Here is a 14,776-nt window from a genome sequence, read left to right as displayed (position 1 = left end):
ATGCTGCGCCTCACAAGTGAGGTGTTAGTGGACAGGGCTGCACATACTTTGCAGGATGAGCTGTTGAGATGTTACATTCAGGCCCTTGTGCATTCCATGGTTTTTTAAAGGCATAAAGACACATTTTGCACTGCACCTGCACTCATATGTACATCTGGCCCTGAATGTGTGAAGTTGTAGGTCACACTGCTGTATTGTTCGTGTAACGTAGAAGTAATATGTTTGAAACATACCTTAGCTTCATGTTGGCCTGTTTTTCTGGCTCCCTCTCTGGTCCTCTCTCATTCTGAGCGACAGCAGACTCCAGCTTCTTGTGCATGGATAAACGATGCTGGATTACAGAGCCAAACCAATTTCCTTCAGACTGTGCAATATTCAGACCATTTTTCTTCTACTTTCTTTTTCTAATTTCCTCTTTCTATCTCTCTCTCTGTAGGTGGCTGAAGGATGGAAAACCTGTGAGGCAAGGCGAGGGGGTTAGGATAACGGCTAACGGCCGTCGTCTGATCATCTCACGTGCTCAGGTCTCAGACACAGCGCTGTTCAAGTGTGTCGCCACGAACGAAGCAGGAGAACAGGAGAGAGACTTTAAAGTAGCAGTGCACGGTAATAGAGAAAAGCCATTTTTACATGAAATCTCCTGTTTAATGCTGTATGCCGTTTTAATCTGCTTTTTAACTTGTTGCTGATGTTACTTAACTGCTTTCAAGTGGGAAATTCAAAACTGCTTTGCAGTCATATTTTATTAGTCCTTGCATCAGGCATTATTACTACATAATCTTCATTTCATCTGTAGAGTGCAAATGAAGGTGCTCAGTTGCTGTAAAACCATTGATTTGTTGTTCCATAAAAGTCCATGTCTCTGTCTCTTGCAGTCCCTCCAACAATCCGATCTACTGGTCCTGCTGAACGCTCAGTAATCCTTCACAATTCCATGAGTCTTCAGTGTGTGGCTAGTGGTGTTCCAGCTCCCAGTATCACCTGGCTCAAAGATGGACGCCCTGTGGACACCACGCAGGGCTTAGTTAAGGTCAGTCCCTACACTGTAGCTCTACAATGCTGGTGTACCTTTACTGGCTGTAGCTTGTATCTGTTGTTGCACAACTTGTCTAAGCCACCCTGTAGCTCAGCTCCATAAACGCTACCATGTCAGTGTCACTGCTGTGCTGAGATCTGGTCAACAGATCACTGGCCAATGATGAACAGACTATAGGCAGCTATATTGGGCGTTGTAAAAGATTTGTTGTCGTAAATTTAAAAATATTACATTCTGTTAAGCTCCATAAAATCAAAATTTTAAGGCAGTTGGTTTTTTACTTTTAAGTTTAAACACTATTTATTTATAACATTAGTGCATCATGTTTCTATTAAAGTGGATGGTAGGTGGATAATATAATGATGACTTAAGCTCTACTCTCAGCACTATTATTGCTGGCATTCTCCTAGATAAATGTCCCCCTCCTGTCTGCTACAGGATCCACGACTTCCTGTTTAACAGAACACAGTACATCAGGGTGAATGAATGTATTTCAGACTCCCTCTGCCTCGTCATTGACGCTCCACAGGGATGTGTGCTCTGTCCTTTGCTCCTGTCTCTCTACTTTAATGATTGTACTTATAACAGCTACTCTGTTAAATGTATTACTCCGATTGATTTCAACACATACAGTAATGAAGAAGTAAGCGATCAAATGTTTATAATCAGCGGCCAACAAATCAGGTGTTACAAACGTCCAACAAATTCTTGGGCACTACTAATCAGCAGGATCTCAAGTGGGACAGAAACACCATCACAGTCACACACAAGGCTCAGCAGTGCCTCCATTTTCTGTGACAGCTCAAAAAATGTGGGTTGCCTCATGCCCAGCTGGTCCAATTCTACATCACCATAAGAGAATCTGTTACCCCATCCTCTATCTCTGGCCCTTCATAGATTCAACAACTTGCGTTCACCCTCTTTGACCCACCACTAAGATGTGCGTTACATCTGTGTTGCGCAAGTGGCCTGTCAATGCAGAAGGGCAGGAGGGGACAGTAAGCAGTATTATTCAAATGGAAACGTTCGCCCTGGGCAGGTTAGCCTCACTGAGCTAATCAGCTAACTATGCAAACTATGCAGTTCAGAGCGTTTTTTTGCGAGGTTTGAGTGTAATGTTTGTTAAAATTTATGAATAATTGCTTTGTCTGGTTGTACATATTGGTGTACAAGCCAGGTGTAGTACCTTTCTTTTTGTTGCTGCGTAGCCTTTAACATGCTAACTAGCCAGCCAAATGAGTTGTATCAGCAGTGATATATAAGAGAAGAATAGTTTGTAAACTAAAGTCCTGCAAATGTTGTAGTTTTAAATTGGATTACACATTTTAAAGTAGTTTACTGCTATGGCTTTTAAACAGCTTAGTCTGCCATTATTTTTCGGTTTGAAAAGGAAAATGTGTCATGCATAGCCACCAATGCTGCACGAGAGGCCCTGCAACACATTCGCCTTAGTGTGCATGGTATGAGACTCTTTGTAAAGCCCACACTGCCCATCAAAAGTTTGGGAATATATATCATAGTGCTTTTAATGCTGTTTAAATGTTGCCATTTTCTTTGTAAAAAAAAAAAACTGTGAAATGAATGAACGGTTGACAAACCGTCTTAGGAATACATTTTTCCTTCTCGTGAGGGGAGTGATGAGGCCAAGTGGACGAGGGTTTGTTAACATCAGTATTGCAGTGGTCAGTCTGTCCGATTTGACTCAGTGTCTTTGCATACCATGCGAGAGCTACAACGGATTGTGCAGTGTGCAGAGAAAATCGTTGGCTGTCAGCTCTCCATCTTCAAAATCCTATACCCATCTAGGATGAGGAAGAGGATGAGGAAAAACATAGCTGACCCCTTACCTTGTTCTAGGGCTTTTCCCTCTCAGCGGAGAGTCCTGAAGACTCACTGGCACTTTCGCGGCTTCTTTCTTCAGGCTATAATCCTCAAGGACCTTTTTCGCATCCCTTTGCTGTAATCAGTTGCACATATGCGCATATTGAAAATGTATGGAATATAGAGCCACTCCTCACATCTGCAGCTGTACATATTGCAAGCACAGTCATATGCAAGATTTTAAACTCCCCTGGTAAAATTACGTTTTGTTGATTTTCTGTGGAAATAAGTTAACACATGCTCGACAGGGAACACACTGAAATATGACATTTTGCTGCTAATTTTGTTAATGTTTTCACTTAAAATGTCAGCAGTGCATGTCATTTGACCAGAGGCACCCAGACTTTTGCATATTTGTACCTTTTACTTATGTGATTAATTTGTACATTGTGTTTTTTAAATAGTCTTCTATTTTTTCTAATGGAAGTCATGTTGACACCTGCACCAAGAGAAATTCCTTACACATCTTGTACTTGGCAAATAAAAAATGCTGAGCCTTATTCTGGTGTAGTTTATAGATGTGTGTTGAATAAATATTTTTCTGAACCCTCCCTTTCCCTGTTTCTTTCTCTCTCTCTCTCTCTCTCTCTCTCTCTCTCTCTCTCTGTGTAATATAGCTGGAGTCTGCTGGCAGAGTTCTGCAAATTAAGGAGGCCAGACTGGAGGATGCTGGCAAATACACTTGCGTAGCCACGAATGCTGCAGGAGAGGCCCAGCAGCACATTCGCCTTAGTGTTCATGGTATGACATACATTATAAAGCCCAAACTGCCCATCAGAAGTTTCTATAACTGTCATAATGCTTTTAATGCTGTTTAAATGTTGCCATTGTTACACCGCTGCTGTCGGCATCACAAAAACGGGACAAAATTTCCCAAGGTAGTATGTTTATCACCATCTTGGAGACAATGCATTGTATAGAATAGACATTCTGTTATTTATGTTTCCAGTTTTAACACTCCAGCATGTTATTGTCATGTGCATTACTCCTCCCACCTTCTGGCTCTGGTCTCTTTAGTAGATAACATGGATACAGTGATATTTTTTCTTCAAATTTTGTTCGAAATATCATAAAAATATTGAATTTTAAAACTTAGAAGAGTTAAGTCTCTCTCAGTACTCAAACCTTTGGGGCAAAAGATTTTCAGTATGTGACATTTACACACGTGACACATTTGACACTTTGAAAAGCATGGAGCAATATAAATGAAACATTAGAAAATAGCTGTGTTATGTTAACAAAGTCTTTGCAGATATGTTTCTTGCTTAACTGAAAAGTAACGGTGAACATTTTTTTTAAAGCTTCAGAAGAAAGCAAGTGTACATAGCCCTGAGATGAGCCACTGCACGTTACCTAACCTGTTTCCTGTTCCACAGAGCCTCCCAGCATCCAGTTCGCTGGAGACACTGTCAATCAAACCATCTTGGCCGGATACCAAATCCAGCTGGAATGTAAAGCATCAGGACGTCCTGTGCCAGGTAAATACCCGAGATTCACTGGCATTGGTTATTACTGCTGGTTGGCACTTGAAGGCTAGAACATCACTGAGATACTGGGTTGTTCTGCTGGTTGCAGCTATCACCTGGTATAAGGATGGTCGGCCACTGACTAGTGCAGCAGGGGTGAGCATTCTGAACCGAGGACAGGTGCTGGAGATTGACCGCGCACAGGTGTCCGATGCTGGACTCTACAAGTGTGTGGCTGTGAGCGTGGCCGGCAAAGCAGAACTCACACATAGCCTACAGGTGTATGGTGAGCATTTTCATGTCTGTGAGTCTGCATGCGGGGGTTCATTTCCCTTTTCAAGTCAAAGTTATTCCAGGCAATAACAAAAGCATGCTGTCACTTAGTGTGAGTTATTTACTTCTAACTGCTGATTGAAATAAGCAGAGAAATTCTGTTGAAAGGGCAGCTTGTAAATTCAGTCGATACCATATTTGTGTTTGAAAATAGAAGAAGAGATTTTATTGTGATTTAAATTTGTTGTTAAATAAAGTTATGTACAGAAAAAAAGCTTACAAAGCTTGGTACATTCATGTGATAGGGTGAAATCTAGTTAGTGGGTGAAAGAAATTGACTGGGGAGAAATCCGGGTAAAAATCTCCCAAAAATGGTACAGCAAAACATTTGAATAATACAGAAACTTGACTGTAGACTAGATTTTTTTCCAGTATGTTATGCTAGACCCCTATTCACTCTCTCTTTCTCTTTCTCTCACTCTCAGTCCCACCGTCCATCTCTAGTAAAGGGGGAATGGTGACGGTGGTGGTGAATGACCCAGCCAGGCTGGAGTGCGAGGCATCAGGTCTGCCTGTGCCCAGTCTCACCTGGCTCAAAGAAGGCAGTCCTGTCTCCAGCTCCTCCAATGGCATCCAGGTAACTATGAAAACCACTGCCTGCTCTTGTGCAACCACCTGACTAATCTTATGAAAGTCTTAATAACTTGCTGAATATTTTGTTCTTAATGGGGGACATTTTTGACTATGCGCTTACCACCACTTTATTAGAAACACTTGCCTGGTTTTTGCACCTTGTATTGGCCAAATTATGAGCTCCATCTACCCTATAGATCCAATAGATAAAGTGTTCAATTACACAATTTAGCTTATTTATCATCCACGCTTTATACCATGGATTGTATGTGTTTGTGCGTGTAGGTACTGGCTGGAGGTAGGGTGCTGTCCTTCAGCAGTGCTCAGGTCAGTGATACAGGCCGTTACGCCTGCGTGGCAGTGAATGCTGGTGGAGAGCAGCAACGAGAGTACGACCTGCGTGTCTATGGTGAGGTGCCTCCAGTGTTTATCTGTTTTGTATAAGCCTAAGACTCACTACAGAACCTTTAAAATACTAACAGATTATGAAGGAGATTTGGTATCTCAAACTCTCTAATTACTGTAAACTTTGTGGGTACTAAAAAATTGGGATTAACAAATAAAGAGGCGGATTTATTAAAAGAATTGCTAGTTACTTTGCCATTGTGGGGCTGTCCACATGTAGCAGATTATCTGCTAAAAACGTCCATGCAAAGGAACACAGGCACAACTTAACAATTAACGTATGACCAGTGCAATATACCCCCGTTTGGCTCGCATGCTTTTTGTATGAAAGCGTGTTTCTGCTAGGTAGGAGAAAATAAGAAAATTTGAATCCTTCTCTGATTCTGGTTTAAATTGTGACTCATTTTGTCAAAATAATAAATTCTTTTCAAAATTTGTCAGATTAGAAGTCAAATTAAATTTTCGGAAGTTAAATTAATGACTAGGTTAAAAAAATTTGTTATTACTCATTGAGAAAGTACATGATTATTTAAACATATTAAGTAAAAAAAGCTCTGCTATCAGGAGATCGTGAGTTTAATCCCGAGTGGTTGTACAGTCATCTGTGGCCAAGAGTCCTATAGAGCACAGCTGGCCGTGCTGTCTCTGGGTGGGTAGGATGCCCTCCCTCTCCCCCATCCCTCAGCACAATGCTAGCCAATGCAGGCATCTGTCTGCTGACATAACAGAATCGGCAGCTAGTTTGAAAAGATGCAGTGGCTGTCTTCACATCCTAGCACTGGTAGCATCGTGTGATTGAGGGAGGCATAACAAGTGGGTGGAATTGGACACTACTAAATGGGGGGAAATGCCAATAATGAATAAATGAATACAAAGAAGTTTTCATTTTGACATTTTGTTACAAAACATGCTTGTGTTTGGCTGGTGGGATGATCTGAACTTGAGTTTCATGCTAAATGTGCATGGAAGCCATTCGATATTGTAAAATTCCTGTTTAATTTCACTGAGCACATCCTGGTCATATGGGAACTGTATGGTTTTGAGCTTGTGGTGATCACATCCTCTTTAGCTGCATGCAGTGCATCAAAAGATGACATTTCTATCACAGCACTCTCAGAAGTAATGAGTAGCTTGAGTAATGCAGGGATTGCACATTGAAAAGATTTTCAATGTTTGCTTTCAACAGTTGTTTAGAAAAAGAAAACTGTCAGATCATTATGTAGGCAAAACCTGCTTCACAGACACTTTGATGGGTGTTATAAGTTTAATACAACAGGATTAAGGTTTTAGGCTTTTTATTTCCTTCATCAAATCGAGATAATGTGACACAACAAGCATTCACATTTTTTTTCTAAATGTTATAGGAAAAACTCTCTGACAAACCATGGCAGCTGTGTAACCACCAAAGAGACAAGTTTTTCACATGTCAAATTGCACACAGTCAGTATTTACTATCAGCCTTGGTAAATTACAATAGGTGTTTTCATTATAATAATTTCCTCCAAGAATTTTGCACTTTGAGGGGGAAACTTACATGCATATGCAGTTGTGGGTTTTTTTTTCATGTGACCCTTTTTTGAGAATTTTGAAAATACACATTAAAAACGTGGAAATTCAAAAAAAATCGTAAATATAGCAAAAAAATGTTTATGCTGGTTACATTGATAAAAAAAAAGTGAAAATGGTGATTTTTCAAAAAAGTGTTGCTGTAGCAAAAATAAAGCAATATTTTTTGGCACTATGTCCTCTCAGAACTATTTGTCTCAGTGGTAGGGATCAGCGATACCACTAAAATTCTTTTCGATGCCAAGTAACGCCAAGGCTGGTTTCCCAATGCCAACACCAATACCAATACCAAGACTACAATAAAGTCTTCTTGTTCAGGTAAAAAAAATCTTTATGATTTCTACAGTAAAAACCAGTAATTGAGAACAATTATGTTTAAAAGCCTTTGCAAATATTAGCCTTTGCATTAGTATTAAATACACTGCCACATAACCTAACTTTAGTGGAGTGACATAACCATTATAGAGCATATTATGTTATAGAGCATATTATATTATAATTGCTCTTGATGGAAACATGATTACTTCACATTTTCTTTTACCTAGTTTTTGGAAATTTCATCAAGATTTGCAAAATGTTTAAATGGAAACCCAGCTAATGAGGCAAAAGTGTAAAAGAATGTGTGCTGCTGTTTAGTACATTGGAACTTATGACTTTTTAACGCCAAAATAGGGTTTGCAACGGTGCAAATCTGTTGCTAAACGACTAGGGATCACACACAGCCCTACTTGAAACTTGTTGTTGAACTGAACTGAACACACCAAACTCACAAGGTAACACATAGCACGTCAGCTCAATTTAACATTGCAACAGAAGTGATTACACAGTGTTTCTTGAGTTAATTCAACTAGAGGACACTGGAGTTTATACAACTCAAACTTCTTTAGTTTAGGTAAATGTTTTCCTAATTCTATTTTCTAGTTGTGTGTCTCATTTAGGTAAATAATATAGAATTAGTTGTTTCCACAGCACAGTCCTATCAGACATTTTCTGATGGGTACCCACTCATGGATGGCTATGGCATCGCTGGGGTTCAAACTCACCCTGTTGGGGTGATAGCTTAGTCCGTTGCATCACTCAGGAGCCCCTGAAGTTACTCATATTTTGTGTCTGTAAATGTTTAATACCTTGTAGAAAATATTTGTTGTTCTAACAAAAGTTGGACACATGAGGTGCAATAATTAATAATCCCAACATCAGGAGATTGTGAGATTGAAGCCTGGCAAAGCCATAGCTGTCCATATCTGAAAAGCACAGAAGAGACAGTCTGATGGGACTGGGTGATGTTTGAGTTGGGTAAACTCTGGTGTCGTCATGTTGAGTTAACTCAAAAAACATTGTGTAATCAGTTAGCTAATAATTTTTGTTGAGTTTACTTCTCGTTCCCAAAATTGACCAACATTAACTACCAGATTACATCCACATTCCAAAAGGTCAAACTGACCTGAAACTTTCTCAGAAGGCAAGAAATTAAAATCTCAACTTCTCAATTTTCTATGCTTTCTGTCAACTCCAAATGTCCCAAAACCTGCAGACTAGGACCTGATCGACTCTGCCTCATTGTAATTGTGGTAGAACTCATGTGATGTTCTCTTTGCTTGAGTCTTTCAGTTTTTAATCTCTGCTCAGCATTGGTAGTTAAACACTAAACAGATGTTGTGGAATGAGAATGCCTGTTCATGTTTAACACTAATAGGAAGCATCTCAAATTCACTTTGGCTTGAAAGGTGATTGCTATTTCCTATTTAGCCATGACAGCATAACCAAACCTTTTGCGTGTAAACCTTCAACATGCAATCTTTCTTAAGGAAAATCTTTCAACACTGAGGCTTTCATCTTGAATGACTGGTCTTTAAATATGGTAATAAAAATTCAGTTCCTCATAAGCTTTCTTTTTATGGTGCAATCAAGAGAAGCATTACTGAAATACAGGCTCTTTGGTAAAGGTTTTCATGAACATTACAAAGTGCTTCTACTCTTTGTAAGATGAAGGTAATCGTCTGCTAGCTCATGTTTTTCTGGAGACGCGGCCAAGAGGCCTGAATGATAAAAGAGCAGAGACAGAACTTTCGGCTCCTGAAACACACTTGAGAGACCAGCTTATTGAAAGAATAACATAGTTTTAAGACCGGTGTCATTTTGAAGCTATATTCAAAATGAAAAGTCATAAAGCTGTCACAGCGTGCGCTTTGCTTTTGAACTACGCCTTTTTTACATGTTACAGCTGTTGTATTTCACTTTTATATTAGTTACCTTCTAGATGATATCATATGTAACAAATGACTATCATTCAGTTCTGTTCTTTTCTGTTTTCTTGTCATTTTTCAGTTGTTTGCAAAACTTGGAACACCACAGTCAAATTACATGTTTTGTTAATTTTCAAAGTGAAAATAGATTAACACATCCTCTTCAGGGAACAGATTTAAATATGGCATTTTCTGCAAAATTTTGTGCATAATCTCTAGTTGCTGAGTTTAACATGTTGGGAAAAACATCTACCTTAAAATATAAAATGTGCCATAACTTTTTCAGAGGCCGCATTTTACATTTTATTTTTTCCAATATGTCAAATTCAACAAATAATTGTGCGTTAAAATATTATATGGAGAGCATTCTTTGTGGAGGATGTGTACTTATTTTTGCTTAGAAAATCAACAAAACATGTCATTTGAACAGGGACGGCCAAACTGTTGCATACCACTGTATATTCACCATGAAAACACCTACCTCATAAAATTTTATGAGGTCTACGTACCTCATAGGTCCAATATTTGCGTACAATTACAAACAAACCAATCTGCTGTCATGCACAAGTTCCCTACTCTACCAAAGCACCCCTTTATCTCATTCATCATTGGTCAATTTCTGGCCACAGGAACACTGTTGGGCAGCATTCTCAATACAACAGTGTCGCTAACATGGTAGTGGCATGGTAGCATGTGTGGTGCTGGTACAGCAGTGTTGCTGTGGACAGCTAACTGACCATTGACGAAATACTGGAGGATAGCTAACAAAAAATTCTTCATCATATGCTGGGCTTAACTGTAAACTGGACCTACATGATAGAGTGATAAAATGTCAGGTGATACAATCATAAATAGGAGGTAAGGAGTTGGAGCAGTATAACAGGACTGTACTGAAGTCAGTGCACCACTTTCATAAGGCATGCCAATGCTATTTCAGTGCCGCCCAACATCATGGGTGAGGAGGTGAACAGCACAGTTCTGATTGGTCATTCGGTGGAGCTCCGCTGTCAGAGCGATGCCATCCCTCCGCCCACTTTAAGCTGGCGTAAGGATGGACGACCACTCTACAGGAAGCCGGGAATGACTGTGTCTGAGGACGGCAGCGTACTGCAGGTGAGTTTCAGCCTCCCTGCTTCCTTAATCCCTGCACACATCTTTCATTTAGTTTCCACCAATTTGATCTATTGCAAACTATTACAAAGAATTGGGTACAGTAGTATTGAACCAGTAAAGACATTCAGGCAACATTGAAGCCCTCCAGGACTAAGAGGAAAAAAATTGCCCAGCCACTTATTTCCCTTGGTAAAATTACATGTTTTGTTAAATTTCTAAGTGAACATGAGTTAACACATCCTTTACAGGGCCAATATTCTAAATTCTTTTTGTTCTTTATTCTTCTCCCTAAAGTCCAATGTGTATGGTTTTCTGCACTAAAAACAGTCATAATTTATTTTTACATGACCATTTCCAACCTCTCTTTATCCCTCAGAATTAAACAGGCTGATTCTATTACTGTGCCTTTAAGATTAATATATGTAAATGATTTCAGTTCTGATTGGCTGCCCTGTATTGTGCCTCATTCCAAAAGCAGTTCGGGCTGAAACACTCGTTATAGCTTCAGCATGAATGAGTGAGGTTAAACTGCAGTAGAATAGGCAGATATATGTAAATGTGTTTTTTCATGACATTACAGAAAGAAATAACTCAAAACTGCCTGGTTTTGTAGCTATTCCTTAGAAAATTTACCAAATGGAATTTGACCAGGGTGCCCAAACTTTGGCATGCGGCTGTATTCACTACTAATAATAGTAGTTAGAGAGGTGTGCAGTTAGAGAACAGTGTTAAGTGCATCACAGTTTATGGCTGAATATTTTGCCTGGTAATCCACTCTCAACCTAGCAGTGATTTCTGTAATGCCTAATATTCTGTAGTGCCTAATACTCTTGTACCAGCACCACACTGCCATGTCAGGGTCACTGGTGTGCTTAGAATGGTCCACCACCCAAACAGTATCTGGTCACTAGTGGTCCTGTGGCAGAAACTGACCAATGATGATTGATGTAGAGGGTGGTTGCACATGGCAGATGGGCTAAGTCTGTAACTGTAAAAGTGGCCAGTGAGTAAAAGAACAGGGTTGTTTCTTATACAGTGGATATTAAGTATCTAAGCATATTTAACGTTTGGGTTGTTTTGTGTGTGCAGATTGCGAGTGCCCAGTTGCAAGACACAGGCAGGTACACATGTGAGGCCACCAACATAGCAGGCAAGATGGAGAAGAACTACAACCTGAACGTGTGGGGTGAGTTGGGCTCACAACTTGCTAGTGATGCTGAACACTTACATACACAGTCGAGGTGTTGGTATGGTTACATGCAAACTGTTGCAATTGAGAAGTGTTCGCTGGGTGTGGCTAGTGGCAATGCATTGTGGACGATGATGTCAGTGGCAATGTCATGATATAGTGCTGGACAAACCGCAGCTGGTGAAAGAACCGCACCTCTCTCTCTCTGTTTATCATCTTAATAGTCTATATGAGAGACAAAGAGCTGTGCTGTGTTGAGCTCTCTGTCTTCTGCTCCCGGTCCTGTGAGGATAAAGCTGAATAATCCTCACTCTGCCAGTTTTCGTTTCCCAAATGTTTGGGTGGGAATGACAAGATTATTTATTCCTAATCAACACACACCCCAGAGAGAGAGAGTGTGTGTGTGTGTGTGTGTGTGTGTGTGAGAGAGAGATGGAGAGAGAGTGAATGTGTTTATAGCATGATGACTAGTTAATGAAGATGAATGCAGGCTGCAATAAATTTGTTCTCTCTCTCTCTCTCTCTCTCTCTCTGTCTCTCTCTCTCTCTCTCTTTGTCTCTCTCTATCTCTTTCTGATTCTCTCCCTCTCTGTATTCTCTCTTCCCTCTGTCTGTCTGTCTCTCTTTCTCCCTCTTTGTCTCACTCTCTCTTCTCTGTGTCTGTCTCTCTCTCTCTCTCCTTTGTCGCACTTTCTTTTCTCTCTCCTCTCTCTTTTCTATGTCCTCTTCCCACTTCTCTTTCCCTTTTTTCTCTCAAACTTTCTTCCCGCTGCTGTCTGTCTCTCTGTCTTTCTCAGTCCCCCCTAGTATCCGTGGCTCTGATGAGGTGTCTCGTCTCACTGTGACTGAGGGTGGACTTATCACTCTGGTCTGTGAGTCCAGTGGCATCCCGCCACCCAGCCTCACCTGGAAGAAAAATGGTAAGATCACCATCTTCATCATCATTAGCTAATTCTTCTGCTTCTTCCTGAATCTTGATTTCCTCTTACCTGTTTGTGTGTGCGTGTACAGGCTCGGAGTTGAAGGCAGACTCTCGTGTGCGTGTGCTGTCTGGTGGGCGTCAGCTGCAGATCTCCAGTGCTGAGAGGACTGATGCTGCCTCCTACACCTGCCAGGCCTCCAGTGCCACCGGCAGTGCTGTGAAGGAGTACAGCCTGCAAGTCTATGGTAAACACACGTTTGCATAAACTCTCTCTCACATGTAAGTTCATGCAAAGTTAACAATAACTGATAACAATAATAATAATTATCGAAATCAATTATCGTCTGTGTTTTCAGTGTAGAAATTATGGAGAGGGAAAAGGCGAGAGTTTGAGGAAAACATTTTGGATAAAAAGATCACACAAGCTCTGCAGTGTAGAATTGTTTTTTTACTCAGATTTGTTCTTATACGGAAAAATATATTGTAAAACGTTTTTTTGTTATGTTGCCCAAATCAAACATTATTCTCCTTATCTTCTCGTCATCTTTAGTTCGTCCCTCTATCAGTACATCAGAGACCGGAGAAGTGACAGTGGTGAGGGGGGGTGATGTGACCCTGCAGTGTGAGGCGGACGGGGTGCCTAGGCCTGCAGTCACCTGGCTGAAGGATGGCAGGCCCCTAGGTGCTGGATCTGGAGTGCAGGTCCTCAGTGAGGGCAGACTCCTCCACATCAAAGACGCTCAGGTGGCCCACACCGGCCGATACACCTGCATCGCTGTCAACGTGGCTGGACAGGCTGACAGCAAGTATGACGTCACTGTGCATGGTAAGAACATGTATAAGATGCCCTATATGCATCAATTTACTTAATTAAATAATAAATTCAGTGGTTTTCAAGCTGTGGGTTGCTTGCAACTTTGGGGGCAGCATTTGATCAAAAGAGTTGCACTCTTAATTATAATATTTAAGGGACCATATCATGGAAAACCAAATATCCCCTCTTTTAAATGAAGGAGGTTGACAAAAAAAAAATGTAAACATTATTTACATTTCAAAACGTACCATTCATATCCCAGTCCAAAAAGACCATATATGGAAGCTGAACTAAAAAAATACACCTGTTTTGAATCATTGTTTCTATGATGTCAAAAGAACCTCATTTACTCATACCTCATTTACATATACCTCCCTGTTCAGCCAACAGCAAAAAAAACCCAGCCCTTTCATATTTAAGTCTTAAGAAATTTTTACGCTCTGAGTGCTTTTTTAATGTGGCGCAATAAAGTCAGAACAGAGCTCATTTATCTTAACTCAGTCTTAAGACTGGATTATGCTTTCCGCGTCCAGTGTTGTGTGAATGAGGACAAAGGGGTGCGCGTTCCTCTCGATGAAGACGTGTTTTATACTCTGCAGCATGTATGCGCGACGCGGCGATCACCAGATGTGCAAAGATTTCTCACAGGGGCATATCTGGGTGTGTGCGACTTTCAGTATGAACCAGGCTTTAAAGCCACAGTAACAAAACCAGCCTGTTTAATTCTAAGGGATAAATAGAAGTTGGAAATCTGGCCTTTTTTGTACATAAAACCACACAAATGTTGTAAGTTTACCTCAAGAAAAATAAAATACTAGAAAAATGTAACTTATGGGCCCTTTAAAATCATTATAAATGGAAGTTATTGCTTTATTAGTTGAGAGAGCTGTGTTATTCTTTGTTCAGACAGATTGACCCATCATCAATGATATTGTGGATTGATCTGGGAATTTGATGAGGGCTTTGGCCAAACATACCCCCAAAGTTACGACAAAGCCCTTGAAATTTAAAATACAAAATATGCTCTTGTAAAGAATCCCAGGCTTTGTTATTTGTAACATTCAGTAAATCTTGTTATATTCTGTCTAGCTATATGAATGGCAGAAAATTTACAGTGCCTCTGGCAACACTGTAGTTGTCTGTGGCAGGTAGATTATTGCATGATTTTTTAAATCTCTGTTTAGCGATGCCAAGGCAAATATTCTTAGACGGAACATCCACTGGCAGCAAGT

General features: G+C 40.3%; 1 protein-coding gene across 2 annotated transcripts in view; it reads left to right on the top strand.

Annotated features, from left to right (window-relative positions):
- The window catches only part of hmcn1 (hemicentin 1), a 142,396-nt gene that overhangs the window by 80,764 nt on the left and 46,856 nt on the right, over nt 1–14,776 (top strand). For both annotated transcript variants that reach the window (XM_036582339.1, XM_036582340.1), the window contains exons 34-45: nt 437–606; nt 876–1,030; nt 3,535–3,658; nt 4,294–4,395; nt 4,493–4,669; nt 5,142–5,293; nt 5,575–5,698; nt 10,444–10,619; nt 11,709–11,805; nt 12,606–12,728; nt 12,820–12,975; nt 13,281–13,556. In XM_036582339.1, the coding sequence (XP_036438232.1) occupies nt 437–606; nt 876–1,030; nt 3,535–3,658; nt 4,294–4,395; nt 4,493–4,669; nt 5,142–5,293; nt 5,575–5,698; nt 10,444–10,619; nt 11,709–11,805; nt 12,606–12,728; nt 12,820–12,975; nt 13,281–13,556 (1,832 nt within the window). The remainder of the gene's footprint in view (nt 1–436; nt 607–875; nt 1,031–3,534; nt 3,659–4,293; nt 4,396–4,492; nt 4,670–5,141; nt 5,294–5,574; nt 5,699–10,443; nt 10,620–11,708; nt 11,806–12,605; nt 12,729–12,819; nt 12,976–13,280; nt 13,557–14,776) is intronic.

Source organism: Colossoma macropomum, unplaced genomic scaffold (genome assembly GCF_904425465.1).
Source record: "Colossoma macropomum unplaced genomic scaffold, Colossoma_macropomum, whole genome shotgun sequence".
Lineage (NCBI taxonomy): Eukaryota > Metazoa > Chordata > Actinopteri > Characiformes > Serrasalmidae > Colossoma > Colossoma macropomum.
Note: the sequence above shows the minus strand (reverse complement) of the source record. Positions and strands in the feature narration are given on the sequence as shown.